A 15,321-nucleotide genomic window follows, 5' to 3' on the forward strand; every position below is an offset into this window, starting at 1 on the left:
AAGGTGCACGAATCTTTATTCAATTTCTACCACCAGGAAGATAGGAAAACACCCGAATGGCCAGTGACAAGCAGTGCCCTTCACATCAAAGGACAGTGCTGTGTGATCAAAACAGTGAAGGGGAGGGTAGGGACTAAATCAAAATAGAATTGGAGGGGGAAATAATGCACTCCACTCCCTGCGGTGCCCACCCCTCCCTGAAAAGCTCAAGGGTGTTGGTGGACACAATGTGCTCAAGATGTAGTTTACTTTTTTTTTGGGAAATGATGCACTCCACTCCCTGCAGCGCCCACCTGTCCCTGAACAACTCCAGGGTGTTGGTGGACACCGCGTGCTCCTTCTCCAGAGACACCCGGGCTCTAAGATTATGGCTTTTTTTTTTAAACCCCCACACTACCGCCTAACTGCAGTAGTACTTATTTTTTCCCCAGCACCCGTGGTGTGTGTGTGCAGGTGCGAGACACAGAGAGGATCACAAGGTGCACAAATCTTTATTCAGTTTCCACCACCAGGAAGAAAGGAAACACCTGAGTGGCCAGTAACAAGCAGTGCCCTTCACATCAAAGGGTAATGCTGCATGATCAAACAGTGAAGGGGAGGGCAGGGATTAAATCAAAATAGAATTGGACAGGGAAATAATGCACTCCACTCCCTGCAGTGCCCACCTCTCCCTGAAAAGCTCAAAGGTGTTGGTGGACACAGAGTCCACCAACACGGTTTACCAAATAAATGCAATTTATACCTGATTATTAAAACTATTGGGAGGTATCGTGTAACAGGTCTGTTTGAGATCCTAAGTTGTTCTTTCTTTACCCAAGCTCTTATGACATAATGATTTTAGGTGGCTATTAATGGAATCACCATTATTAACCCTTTCAGAACTACTACCTTACACAATGTAGCCTCTTTGTCAGTGTCAGTAGGTGGAGAGGGAGGGTTTGATTACAGCATTGGGATGTGGAAGGAGATGAGAGGCTAATTATCATCTGCAGAATGCACAGAGAAATTGCAGCCTGTGACTGCTATATGCTGTCATTTGAAATCCCAATAAAAATATATTTGACTCATCTCACATTAAAATCAATATCATTATTGCAGTCTTGAAGCTCGAGAGTCGATCAGTAATTCTGCATGTAGCAGTATGTGCCTGTAATAGCTGCTGTGTCCTGGTCAATGTTCATGTTCTGATGGAATGTCATTGACCGGAAACATGAACACACCTCTCTCGACAGGTGCAGGGTTGGTTTTTCTGAAAGTACTGGATATGGATTATTTTCTGCAGAATTGGAATGCAAGATGATCATTCAGTTAAATTAAGGTTAATTAGCACCTCAATTTCATTTTCTTGCCTATGCTCCATCTCCAGGACTATCAGAACCTGCTGTACCACAACGATTACACCATGTAATACACAGCTGCAGAGTGCTTTGGGATTATGAAAGACTTCTTAAAAATTAACTCATTTGATGAGGGCATCACTGGCTAGGCCAGCGTTTACTGCCCATCCCTGATTGCCCAGAGGGCAGTTAAGAGTCAACCATCATGCTGTGGGTCTGGAGTCACATGTCGGCCCAACCAGATAGCTTCCTGGACTACCAGCTCATTAGAAGGAAACAACTTATTGTTGAGGAATGCAAATACTACTTAAAGAATGCATTACCTTTTACTGAAGGCTTAAAGATCTTTGAAATAAAAGCCAAGGCACTAACATTTCTATTGTAAATGCTTGATTTCATTCCAAAAAGTGCTACTCTGTCTTATTCATTACGTTACAGGAATCATAAGGTCAAAGCAAAGACCCTGGTCAAGGTCACCATACTGTGGGATTTCCTCAGTGTGGAGGTGTAGTGGGAGAAGCTAAGCAGCAGCTACTGCAGGGGAGGGGTATAGGAAGATGACATGGCTACTCCCTTTTCTTCCATGGTATACAGGACATCACCTTTCCTCTAGATCTCCTCGGTCACAAGAGAACCTGTATGCACTCTCATTTGACCTTAGCTATCCTGAAACCAGTAGTGCCAGTTCAGACCTTTAATAGAAATAGACTGTTGGAGCCCATGTGCACAAGTGCTAGAAAGTCATCTGTAAACAGCAACCAAAACTAAAAATGATATGCTAAAACCAGACCTCAAACAGGTATATCTTACCAATACAGTACCTGTACCCATTCTTTCAACAAAATAACCCTTCCTGACTGGAAACAGGGGAGAGTTAGTCACCTAACATGCTTGCGACCATAATCCACTTCCCCTCGTATCAGTCACTGAATTGCACCATGAGAACTATACTGGAAAAGCTATTGAATTCAAGTGCAACAAATCAAATTAATAGTTGTCATGCTATGGGTCGCCTAGAAAAATTATTAATTGTACTCCCATTCACTGCTAGAGAAGGATTTCTTCCTAACCAATTCAGATACAAATCCAGTGAACACTGTTGTTGGACTTGGTTTTACAAAGTGGAATGGGAGCACAATTTTAAAAAGGCAAGAGTTTGCTCTCCCATTAAGTTGTGTATATACAACTGTCCAATGATAATGAGACTTAACATAAACCCTTGGGACCAGCCTCATCTATGATTTTTAATTTTCAGATCTCAGGAAGACCAACAGGAGTGAGACAGCAGGATTCATTAGATTTGGAAGGGAACTATCAAACCATATCCCACTACCTGTCCAGCAACAGCTGCTGCAAAGTGCAAGGTAAACAGGACATCATTAAGTTCAACTACGACAAAACTCAGTCAGATTGCCCAGGAATATCAATTGCCTGAATCACTAACAAATTTCTTCAATCGCAAATGTTTCCTCTGAGAAGTATGAGAGAAGATTGAAGTAAAATTGCGTTTTGGGAGATGTTTATATGCTACAGGTGCCCAAACTGATTGGTGCAAACATCCAGTTCTTGCCTGCTAGCAGTATTTCCCAATTTAAATTCTGTCGGCAGAAAACTGTCCTGGTACCCATATCCTCCTTGCATAGATCTTTAATGCATTCAGACTCAGTTGAACTCCCTTTTTAATGAGACAGCCCCAGAAAATGAAGAAATTGAGAAACAACTCCACACACAAAACAGGGTGCTATACGGTGCTGTTGCAGCACTAGGACCCGTAGCAAGTGAAGGCAACAGCATCATCTTTAATATTAACAGTATCTTACAAACAGTACCTCACCGAGCTATTATATTTAAAAAATATGTACAATTTCAACAAGAATATTACAACCATTTATGAAAATATAGCATATTTTCTATATAATACAAAAACATGCATTAAAAAAGACAGCACTATTTGTTTTCAATAGAGGGTGACAGGCAATAGTACAAAATATAGAACATTTCAGCCAGTTTGATTTCTCATGAAACAATTAGTACTGGGGACAAAGATTTTGGGACACCATGTAGCATGCTGTAGAGACTACTGGGTAATATTTCACCATTAGATGCTCTCATATGGAACCTCACAGTCAGAGCACGTTTCAAGAAATTGTACCGAGCCCACGGCTTTCTGTCAATGGGACCTGAATGAAAATTATGGCAGGATGAATTCAGGTTGCCCATCAAATAATATCCTTAGCCCCAAGATTCCCCAGAAGAGCTCACTGGATCAGGAGTACAAATCCCGCTCGAAATCTCTTCCTCTCTGAGCAGAGGGGCTCTTCTACTGTTACAGTGGGCACAGAATCATGGGCTCAGATTTCCTGACTACAGCCCTAGCAGGTGAGACTCAGCACCATGATTAAATAGGAAAAACATTACCCTTTAGTTTCCTCTGCCTTACACACCTGCATGGTATAGTATCAAGTGTTGTCTAAAATATTCCAGAGATGGAATATTTAACAAATGAAGTAACCAGCATGCCAACATATTGTTTGCTTGGGGAATGTTATAATGATCATGTGACACCTGACCCTCCTAGCCTGCAGGATTAAGGTCGCTTTAAAAACCCTTTGCAGAGTCAGATGTTCTTTTGCGATTTAAGTGAAAAGTGAATACTTTTTCTACAAGCCACATAACTGATCATGCACCAATGCTGACAGTGTGGAGTGCGTTTAGCCATTTAAATGATATTGATTTGCCATTTCTTTTTGCAAGTGTTTTGCAATTTAGTCACTGGGTAATTGGGGCACCTCTTCAGCTTGCTATTGGCTGCATTTTCAAGTAGCATTGCCATGTTGGGTGGTAGAGAATTTAAAAAGCCAAAAAATCCAACAAATTGACACATGACGTGCAACATGTAGGGGTCACGCCTAAAAAGAGTGTTTTGAGATATCCTGAACCCCTCTGTAGTGTTCCACTCTTATTTCGGACTGTCTTAGTCCTGTATTGTGCTTATATATACACACAAAAGGTTTAGTAAAAAAAAGCAGAAATGGCAAAAGTTAGGAAGCACTGCATATACACAGCAATATAGCAGCATCTGCGAGAAAAGGCAGAGGGATTGACTAATTCACTTAAAGCATTAGTCACCTTCAAAACACAAAACTTGAGGGTATATCCTGATTTTAGTCTGTCATTCAGAATTCTGAACAGTTACTGGATCTCCTTGAACCTGCACCTACAGCAATAAGTCAATCCCAGCTTTTCACTCAAAAGCAGTAGAAAATTAGTTTCAGCAGCCGATACATTGCTGTGACTGTGCTAGCAGCTTGGAGCCTCCTATTTACACCAAATAGATTTTGCTTATCCATACATATACTTTGTTCTTTGATCATTTAGTGTAAGAATCATGCAATAATCAGTTTTCATGCCATAACCATTAAACCACGTGTACCATTAATCAGTCAATTCCCTCATCTCATCCACCCACCATTCCAAGCCTGGGATTCGGCTTCTGTTGGAATAGAAAGCCACCTTTCACATTATCAGTCACCAGTTGGTTTTCTCCAGCTTGTTCATCACTAAGGTGAGATACTTTCCCAATTTAGTTGAATATATTGAATAAAACCTGTTTTGTTCAATATATCATTTCAGCTGCAGGACACTGTAATCTTTGGCTATAAATTCTGTGTCTAATGGTCCTGCTCCACAAACACCTGAAGGAGCGGCACTTTGAAAGCTAGTGCTTCCTGTTTGACTATGACCTGGTGATTTTTAACTTTGTCCACCCCAGTCCAACACCGGCTCCTCCAAATCATGGAAATATTGATGATAGTGGAACTGTAACATAAACACTGAATGGAAACAGGCAGAATCATACATTCCTTTCTTTGCTGCTTTCCCTAGTACCAATAAATAAATTGCAAAAACTGAGGGCACACATGCTGAAACTCCAATGGCTCTCCCTTGTTCAGAAAAACCCAGGCTCAAATTTAAGACAAACAGGATGGGACAGAAGATGCTTGAAAACTGAACACATTATTAATAAACAACTTAACACCACAATTAGTACAATATACAGTAACAATCAGGGAAAGCATGAAATGGTTTACACACTGCAACATCAAGAGTCAACCTGTAATACTACAATAAGGCTGTAATGTCAACCAAGTACAAATAGTTTCATCGAAACTTCATTTCCCTCAATTAATTGGAAGTTAATGTTGTATTACGTGGATAAAATGCATCCAAAAAGTGCATTCACCAGGCAACTGAACACACAAACCTTTGCCACACTCCCAAAGCAAAACCTTACAATGGTAGCAGTTGGTTTGGTTAGTTGGTGCATTTGGGCCTGCTGGCCATCTGCTTTCTTTGCATGAACAAAAACTGGTAAATCTCTGTACCTCCACCCACATGGACATCAAATGTTTTGCTTTGCAGTATTATTTGCTTTCCCAGGATGCAAATTCAGCACAAACTCCAGCAGCCAAAAATGCACACTATTGCCTTTAGGAATGGAGAAGATAGGACAACTCATTGCTCGTTTCAGCTATGTGAGTTTCTACTGCTGTTGATTGAAATTACCAAGAAACCTACTAGCTGGAAGCAATGTCATTCACAGTGGCAAAAGCAGCCAACTTGCCTGATTTCAGTCAGATCGGGCATTTTGCAATAGGTCTTGTCCTAACCTGAGATGAGATGGTGTTAAGTGACAGATGAAAACAAGTACCAAACAGGTCAACTCATTGTGGTGAACCTCAGTCAGAGCTGAACATAATATTACAATTGATTAAAAAAAATTGGTAGCAGATCCACAGTCACAATGAGGAGGAGGATATGAACTTTCAACCTGACTGAAACCAAGCTGGTTCATGTAAATGGAGTCTGTTTAAAGATAGGTGCCTGACCAAGAAATTTTTTCACCAGCTTCATTACAACACCTTGGTAACTGTGTACCCATACATCACATTCAGGTTACATTACAACCAGACCATCCAGTTGCATTACCTTTGGATGAGTTCTTTCAGGGATCAGCTCCCTCCCATCTTTGTCTGGGTATTGCATCTTAAAATGTCCTCCTTACAAGTGCTTCTCATTCCACCAGACAGGCATGATCTGACATTAATTAACAATTTCTAGAGCTTTTTTTTATATTATTACAAAACTTTATACAAAACAAGGCTAAAACTCCACATTCTGCAGAGAAGGAATTTCTCTTCAGAAAGCATAAATAATTAAAAAGGGTGAAGACATCTTTAAACCAGATACATTCATATGGAGTAATATTTTACTACTACAAAAAATAAATAGCATTCTTTTTTGATCCCTCCTCAGTCCCTCCAGTGACTGGCTGCAGTTACTGGCTTCAGGCAAACAGCCTCTTAGGTTTCCCGTAGCTGCTCTTGTGTGGAGTGCTCACAGAGATTATCTTCAGCAGGTTGTGTTGCACTCCAGGCTGTTGGGTCATCACAGTCTATTGGAGCAGAGTTGAAAGGAGGAAAAATGCCACTTAGTGTTTGGTTCTCAGTTTCCAATTCAGGATATTTGCCATCTGAAGGGAAACAGAAAAGATCAATGTAATGGTTAGAATATACAAGACAAAATTATGCTATCACGGTAGCTCAGCAGCAGTTAAAATGTGTGAACCATTTGTTTGTTTCTGTTTCCTGCGTGCCCCTCATTTAGAAGGTACTGACAAAACACTGGTGCATGGTTCCAACTACTGATTTTTCATACTGTGCACAGTCAGTGTTAGCATCCAGTTCTAGAATTCAGCCCCTTTGCGACAGAATTGTATTACGCGCTGAACTATCCACACTCTCCTAAAAATATACAATATTCTTCTTTTCCTGGTATTTGAAGCACTGGGGAACTTCCTTTTGCAAACCCTTCTTGAATACCTCTGCTCAGAGTTACAAGAGAAGCTCTGGAAATACCACCGTAACACCTCAACTTCTGTGAAGCGCTCAGAGCAGTTTGCACACCTGTTGCACTTTTCGAACATGTGCAAACTAGAAAGCAAGTGAAACCCCATCACTAGGTTGCAGTATTTATTTTGATTGCTTTAGTTCCTATATTTCCTTCACATTTGGTGTAAAGATACAACATGCTTGCAATTAATTATTCAACTTTCTTGGAGCTGAAGGACACATTTAACCTTTCATTGCAAAACTGATTAATTACTGCAAGACAATGTCCCTACAACTAAGCACCAATGAAACAACCTCTAGCACATTCCTTGTGCACAATGCCAATGCTAATAAGGAACTGAACAGCACTGTGGACAGTCACAGAGCAAAGCACAATCTGCACACTTTAGTTAGGCATCACTCTGGCAGAACCCTCATACACAGCACATCAAGGCCACAGAAAAAAACTGAAATCCACAATTGCCTCAGTAAACAGTCAGTACCTGTGATGGGGATCACAGGCTAAGTTCTGAAGGGCCTCTGCTCTTGCCATCACATAAGCAACTGCCCAATACTGCACACCAATCTGCCCACACCAAACTTATCGATGTGCAATGCAACAATATGCATCCTCACAGAAACTTTTCAACTAATTCACTTCCCTTTGCTCCTCAGCAACACTGCTCACCTCCATCGAAAGGTCTTATTCAATGAACTCCTTAACCAGCACATTGCCTTCTCTCATGCCAACCCACATGATTAAACCCAACACACTGAGAAGCAACAGCTGAGAACTTCTGGCAGGTTGGTTTACTATAGGAGCCAACATCCTTGAAATCAGTTTCATGTTATAAACCTCACTGTTGGTCCACACAGCTTTGATCTGTCACGCTGATGGGGGACACTTTCAAACCTTTATCCGATTGAATAAGTCCTCTGCACCGCTGAGTATTAGGGGAGTTACCAGAACCATCCAGGTTCTGTAGCTGTGATGCAGTTCAAACAATGCCCCACACTGTCAAAGAGTGTCTATTGATTCAAGGTGAAGGTGTACTTAAAGCACCCAAGCTAACCAGTCACAAGGCTATTGCTCAGCTCTGATTACACACACGAAATAATTAATTGTTCACAGCCTATTTTCTTTTTGTAAATATAAAACTCTGAGTCACCAAGAAATCCAATAGGGAATTCAGAAGACATTTCCTTACTAAAGCCTATTTCTGTCATATATCCTATGAAAAAATTCTGATTCACAAAAATCTATCACGTAAGTTCAGAGATATAACTGAATATTGCCAATCTGCCAGAGGGTGGTCAAGTTCAGACCAAAAACACTGTTCTGGTCTTTGTTTCCAGATTCATTAATACAGATTAAGTATTGAGCTGGACTACAACAGCCTCATGTCAGTTGAGCAGAGCTTGGAAAGAACTGGCTTTTAGTGCATTGGTTGTTTAAGCAACTCTTCCCTCTCTTCACCTCCCTCCACATTTCCTCTACATCCCTGGTTTTGGGGAAAGTGGAGATGGCAGATTTTTGAAAGAGGAAATAGAGGTTACTGACATCACCTTATTCACTAACCAGTTGTCCCTTGCTAATGAGATCACAGCCTGATGGTCCCCAGGACTATGGCAATGTTATCTTTACAACGTGGGCACAGCACCTTGCCAGCTGACTTCATGGGGTGAGTTGGTTCCTGGGCAAATGCCAGGTAGAAACCTAGGAACTGAAATGGGAGATGTTTTGATCCTCCCATGCTTCTGTGCTCAGTTCATTGCCCTGGATATGCTTGTGAAATGGAAAGGAACAGAAACGATAAGTTTTAGGTATTAAGTCTTCCACTGAGGCAAAAGGAAGAAATTCGGTTTGAAATTAATGTGTGTAAAAATCCGCAAGGAATTATACCTTGTATTTTGTCCTCATATGATTGGTCCAGATCACTGCAGCAGGAATCTTGAGGGGGAGTTGGTGGTGCACTTGCCTTTGTATTATCACACTCCACCTCTCTGTTATTTTCAGTGATAATAGATCCAGAGCACAATGGAGCAATGATATGATTTAGAGGCATCATCTCCATGCTATCTTGGTGGCAGGCTGGAGTCCGCTGAATCATGGGTAAATTGCTGCTTGGAAAAGTGCCGTTGGTTTTCGTGAAACATCTGCTGAAAAGGGAAAGGTAGAATTTAACGCAGCACGTAATGTGCTCTGTTAAAAAATGGTATGAATGCATACAAGAATCAAACAGCTAAATGACACATGACCCAACATCAAAATCAAACAAGATGAGGTGGAAGAGCGCGTCATAAGACAGGGCGGTAAAAACAAAACAAACATCTGGAGAGTGTAAACAAAATGGATGGATGGAGAAAGGGGAAGAAATAAGAGCAAGAGATAGTGAACTGAATAGCATGAAAATCACCACCTCTGGAGGTACACTCACCCTAAAGGGAAGCAAATGGTACTTCAACCAATACCATTAGATGTTTTGAATATCCTCTGACATTTCAGGAAGAGTCAATAGATCTAATCAGACTCGAGAATGTATTGTGAAATGTTATTTAGAGGTGGGGAGGTGGTGGGAGAGAGACGGAGAGCGAGCGTGCGGAGGGGAGGCGGGGAAGGGAGGGGGAGAGGGCGGGGAGACAGAGGTCAGAAACAGAGGGGGGAGGGAGGGGGAAGAGAATAAGAGATGAAGTACAAGGTAAGGTAAAGTCATCATAGCCCTACCAGTCCATAGGCTACTTTTTCATTAGATAGAGAGAGAGAGAGACACGACTATTGTTGGCTCACCACTGCAGGCAAGGAGAAAACTCGATAAGGAGGATCCTTCATGGTAACCTCAGCTGGTGTGGGAACTGAACCTATACTGTTGACTTCATTGTGCATTGCAAACTATTTGTCCAGCCAAATAAACTAACTGACCCCAAACTGCGAATGAAGGAAATAAATTATGTAAAAAAAACTCATTACCTCCACATTATTTCCTTTCAAACCGGATTGACCTGCTGCGTACCTTTATATATCCTGATGTCATACTCTACATGATGACAGTTGCCATTGGGTCGACATTGTCAAAACTAACTGATGGATATTTAACACTAATCTGTGTAGTGACCGTACAGCCACAGAAAGGGACAGTGCTTTACCCCAAAATGTATAAGAGCAAGCAATGAAAGGCTAGCTTCTCACTGTACCCTGGGCAGAAGGCAGCAGAATTCCAGTGAACAAACAATCAAGCTCAGTGGCAAGGCAAAGCCACAAATGCTTACAGCTCATTTCCACTCGTATCACACACAAATATACAAAGTAATCCTTCAATGGTGCTACTGTGCAAAGAAGCAACAGTAAGTTATGGAACTGCCAGAATCTTCAGCAGGCAATTAGTCTCAAAGTTCAGCTAACTGAGAGGCCACAGCTTGGGACTGGGACTGGGAAAGAGCAGTTTGGGGGTGGGGGCGGTGAGAACAGGAGAGCTGGCTGATATTGCGGTGTTAACATCTTGAAGGGAAGCACTCTTTGCAGTCTGTGTACACAACGTACTGTGGAAAAAGAGCAGTGCAAGTGTCTCTCTTTTAGGCAATGATCTCTAATTAGCATGAAGAACTGAGCTAAAAAAATGGAAGAACGACTGTATTTATAAGAGTGGCTCAGTACAAATTGGTTTCTGTACACTGTTGAAGACGTTTAACTGCTCCTTGGTGATGCGTAACACTGACCACCAGCCTTGCTTCCCCCTTCTATCACCGCAATGAAATCCTGAGGCTGACTTTGTGAGAAATAAAGGGCAAGATACACAGGACTTGTTATATTAAAATGTTCACTCAAGTCAGAAGTGAACAGAGTGCTCAACAAATAAAGACAGAAGGCCAGGCTCTTGTTACTAGTAAGAAACTAGAGTCATACAGCACGGAAATGGACCATTCGGTCCAACTTGTCCATGCAGACCAGGTTTCCCAGGGGGTGATCTTCCTGTGGGTCTTTAAAACTGAGAAGAGTTTAATTTTAAAAATGTAGATGTAGGAAGCTGTTTTCAGTTGTGAGAATTCAAAACTAGGGGCTATAGTTAAGTATTAGTTATTAACAAGTTCAATCAGGAGATTTACTACTTGACGCTGTGAGAATGTGAAACTCACTTCCACAAGACAAATAGCAAGGAAGCTTTTAGAATGAAACCAGATAAGAGTACAAAGGAATGTATGCTTTTGGGACTGGATGAATTTGAATGAGAGGAGCATAATAAGTACTGGGACAGACCTACTGGGTTGAAGCGTCCATTTTCTGAGCTGTACAATTCTGAATATCTGCTGAGGGAGAAAGAGACTATCGCATTCAGAATGAAAGCACACGTTTTAAGTCGATGGACACCAGCAGGATTTATCCCTGGTCAATGTTTGTAAACAAACTGAGAAGGCTCCTCAGATATGATTACACAAAGGCATCACTGCACTAATTATTTTCAACTCTTCAGCTCCCCAACTGCTGCAAGCAAGTATGACGACAAAGGTTTGTGGTTTTTTTTTGCAAAAACAATTCCCAGAAAACAAAGAAATAAAGAAATGTAATTGAACCAGAATTCAGCTTGTTGAGTCATCGTAAACCAGTGATAGAGAGAAGGTTGGTGCGCCAAACTATCACTGCCCCTTCCACCCCACGCCCCCCCGTCCGCTGGTTTAATAGAACGGAGCGTGTGGATACAGAAGGATCAAAACTGAATTACCCAGAATTAATGCTAACTCTAGAAAGGTGATCAGAGCTAGGGCTATGGAAGGCGCTCAAATTGTCCTCAACAGGCAGTGATTTGGTCAAGAAAGAGAAAGATAGCAAGAGTGATGTTTAACATCTGTTATATAAAATGGAGTCATTGCACATCATAAATCTAATTGAATGTTAAGTATTGCACAGAACCATTACACACACTGACCTGTTGTTATTCCTGCAGTTACGACAGTTGATGCACTCTGATGGTTCTGTCTGTGGGAGTGCTGTGTATATCCCACCACCCTGTTAACACAAAATTCAGAACTTAGCCTTCAGCAGCACAAAATCAAACAGCACAACAGGAAGCTCATCGGCCTGCCATGCCTCTGCCAGGCTTTTGGAGAGTTATGCAATTAATTGCACACCCACTTTCTCCTATGGCATTTGTTTATCCTTCAAATACTTACCCAATTATGTTTTGAGTGTGACTCCTGAAAAATATTTTCAAATTGGTACATTCTAGGTCAACTTTATCACTTATACCTGATGGCATCATGAATAAATTCTTCTGTCTAAAACTTTATTATGTATATTTTCATAAAGATAGCAGACCTCAGGTGCAAAGTGGCCTGAGGAATTAAGCCTGCACATTGCAACAACTTGCAGCCTGATGTTGATCCGTAGGCAAAATATGACAGGCAGTGCATTTGCTCCTGCACGCTCTGAAGTCTCTCCACCCCCTGTCCAAAAATAATTCAAGTAGAGATACATGAAAAGTCTACTTAAAGGAGGCCCCACAACTGTTTTAAATGTATTATATACTCAGACAAAAATGCAATTAAAAAAGGATGGCATTGTGCCAACTAAAAATTAACAGCAAAAGAAAAGACAGAATCCAGGAAATAACCCCAGGCCTGGACAGGCCCCTCTCTGAACTTCACTGTAACCTTTCCCTCAGATCAACCAACCATCCCTATTCTCCCTGACTGGCTTCCAATTCCACCCTCACTTTGCCTCAGTCCATCCATGGGTTCTCCTCAAGCACTTCAAATTTGTTTAAACTTTATTCAATAAACTTTTATGCATTTGTTTACTCAGAAACCCCACTCAAACTTCATTAGAAGGCTATAGCCAGAATCATAAACAGATTTATTTTGTCTTCCAGAAAGTAAACCAATCTACTTTAGGAGAAATCACTTAGGAATATTTACTAAATCAGGCAAAATGTCAGAGTTATGGAACTGACCTAGCTAGAAATTATATTCTTTCAAGTTTCTTTCTCTTCACCTCACTATCACATTTGTTCTCCTAACTTTGCTTTCCTGTTATTTTTGCCAACCTGACTCACTCTTTCTTCTATTTCTTCCTTTCTTTAACTTTCCCTCCATTCTCTTCACGTTTCTATTGTTAAACTATTACTGCACAGATGACAGAAATTCAAGTTGGTAGTGGGAATACTCAAGTGCTGCTTTGCCAACTTCGTCAACATTCCAGAAAAAGCTTTTTCTTTAAAATACTAATCTCCAAATGCTGAGTCTGTTGAACCATTGAAAAACATTAGATTATTTACACTCCACCCCACAACATGAACCGAAAAATGAACGTAGGTGTCATGGTAATTTCTGTGAACATGCAACATGTCAGCCTTTCATAAACTGAATCAAATGAATGGAAGTCACAGTTTCATTGTCAACAAGGATCATTCACTACAGGCTGTTATATTTTTGAAGTAAACTCCTGAGTGACAAATACTTGATCTCAAATACTCATGGAAATATGATGCCCAAGTTCGGAAGCTGCTGGATGCTAGCTTTCCTAAAACGTAAACTGCAACAGATGCAAAGCAGTAACACAGGCCAAAGGATTGGTCAGGTGCAAGGTTATGAAGTTTGCCTGATGGGGGTAAGAGGATTGGAAATGTGCAGCAAACACCACAGCAAGTTATTGCGATGGAGAATATATATGAATATGAAAATATCAGAAGACATAATATTTAAAGTCAAGATTAGAGTGGTGCTGGAAAAGCACAGCAGGTCAGGCAGCATCCGAGGAGCAGAAAAATCGACGTTTCGGGCATAAGCCTGATAGAACATAGAACAATACAGCACAGAATAGGCCCTTCGGCCCACGATGTTGTACCGAACATTTGTCCTAGCTTGAGCACCCATCCATGTACCTATCCAATTGCAGCTTAAAGGTCGCCAATGATTCTGACTCTGCCACTCCCACAGGCAGCGCATTCCATGCCCCCCCCACTCTCTGGGTAAAGAACCTACCCCTGACATCCCCCCATACCTTCCACCCTTCACCTTAAATTTATGTCCCCTTGTAACACTCTGTTGTACCCAGGGAAAAAGTTTCTGACTGTCTACTCTATCTATTCCCCTGATCATCTTATAAACCTCTATCAAGTCACCCCTCATCCTTCGCCGTTCCAATGAGAAAAGGCCTAGCACTCTCAACCTATCCTCGTACGATCTATTCTCCATTCCAGGCAACATCCTGGTAAATCTTCTCTACACCCTCTCCAAAGCTTCCACAACTTTCCTAAAATGAGGTGACCAGAACTGCACACAGTACTCCAAATGTGGCGTAACCAAGGTCCTGTACAGCTGCAACATCACTTCACAACTCTTGAATTCAATCCCTCTGCTAATGAACGCTAATGAAGGGCTTATGCCTGAAACATAGATTTTCCTGCTCCTTGGATGCTGCCTGACCTAATGTGCTTTTCCAGCACCACTCTAATCTTGACTCTGATCTGCAGTATCTGCACTCCTCACTTTTGCCTATAATATTTGAAGTGTTAAGGAAGAAACAATGTTGAAGCTCACAATTAAAGCAACAACTTTAAACATGACTTTAGGCTCGATTCTTTCCACCAAAAAAACTCAGCAGTCTCCTTACATTCATAATATGGTGAGCTTGGTCGTAGTCCATGTGGGCTCTTTGCAGTGAGTTTGTCTGGTTAGGATAGATTGCAGTTCCTCCATTGATTCCCCCATTCATCAGTCCATTCACCCCATTTGAAAGCTTGTGGTGCAGGTGTGGGCAGCCATTGCTGAGGCTTCCATTACCAATGTAGCTGCCATGAATGCTTCCATTGATTCGACTGGTGCCTGGCAGGGTGGTATACTCCATCAGCTGGCCATTTACCTCTTGGCCTTGATAGAGGTAGTTAGGAGGATCATACTCTAGGAAAAATAAATACAAAATTTATGTATGCAATCTGAATTATGCCTCCTCCCCATTTTGCAGATATATCAATGAATATTACAGTTCTCTCAAAAACTTTGATCAATCAACTCCCTTCATGAAACTTGTATTTAAAGAGTTAAGACAATAGTTAAGGCCTAGTCTTAGTGACCACCTATGAAGCCTTCCAGTTGCAGTTGTA

General features: G+C 41.3%; 1 protein-coding gene across 4 annotated transcripts in view; it reads right to left on the reverse strand.

The window, feature by feature from the left end:
* Nucleotides 1–3,071: 3,071 nt before the first annotated feature.
* Nucleotides 3,072–15,321, reverse strand: part of cdon (cell adhesion associated, oncogene regulated) — a 160,885-nt gene continuing 148,635 nt past the window's right edge. For 3 of the 4 annotated variants that reach the window (XM_087976487.1, XM_087976486.1, XM_043676883.2), the window contains 4 exons: nucleotides 14,832–15,118; nucleotides 12,148–12,227; nucleotides 9,132–9,388; nucleotides 3,072–6,870 (listed from right to left, as the gene is read on the reverse strand). In XM_087976487.1, coding sequence (XP_087832613.1) covers nucleotides 6,701–6,870; nucleotides 9,132–9,388; nucleotides 12,148–12,227; nucleotides 14,832–15,118 — 794 coding nt within the window. In that variant the 3' untranslated portion in view covers nucleotides 3,072–6,700. The remainder of the gene's footprint in view (nucleotides 6,871–9,131; nucleotides 9,389–12,147; nucleotides 12,228–14,831; nucleotides 15,119–15,321) is intronic. The other variant, XM_043676884.2, reaches the window with a different exon arrangement.

This window comes from Chiloscyllium plagiosum, unplaced genomic scaffold, assembly GCF_037043375.1.
Source record: "Chiloscyllium plagiosum isolate Xiang-an unplaced genomic scaffold, Cpla_swu_hap1 HiC_scaffold_29, whole genome shotgun sequence".
In the NCBI taxonomy this organism is placed as follows: Eukaryota; Metazoa; Chordata; class Chondrichthyes; order Orectolobiformes; family Hemiscylliidae; genus Chiloscyllium; species Chiloscyllium plagiosum.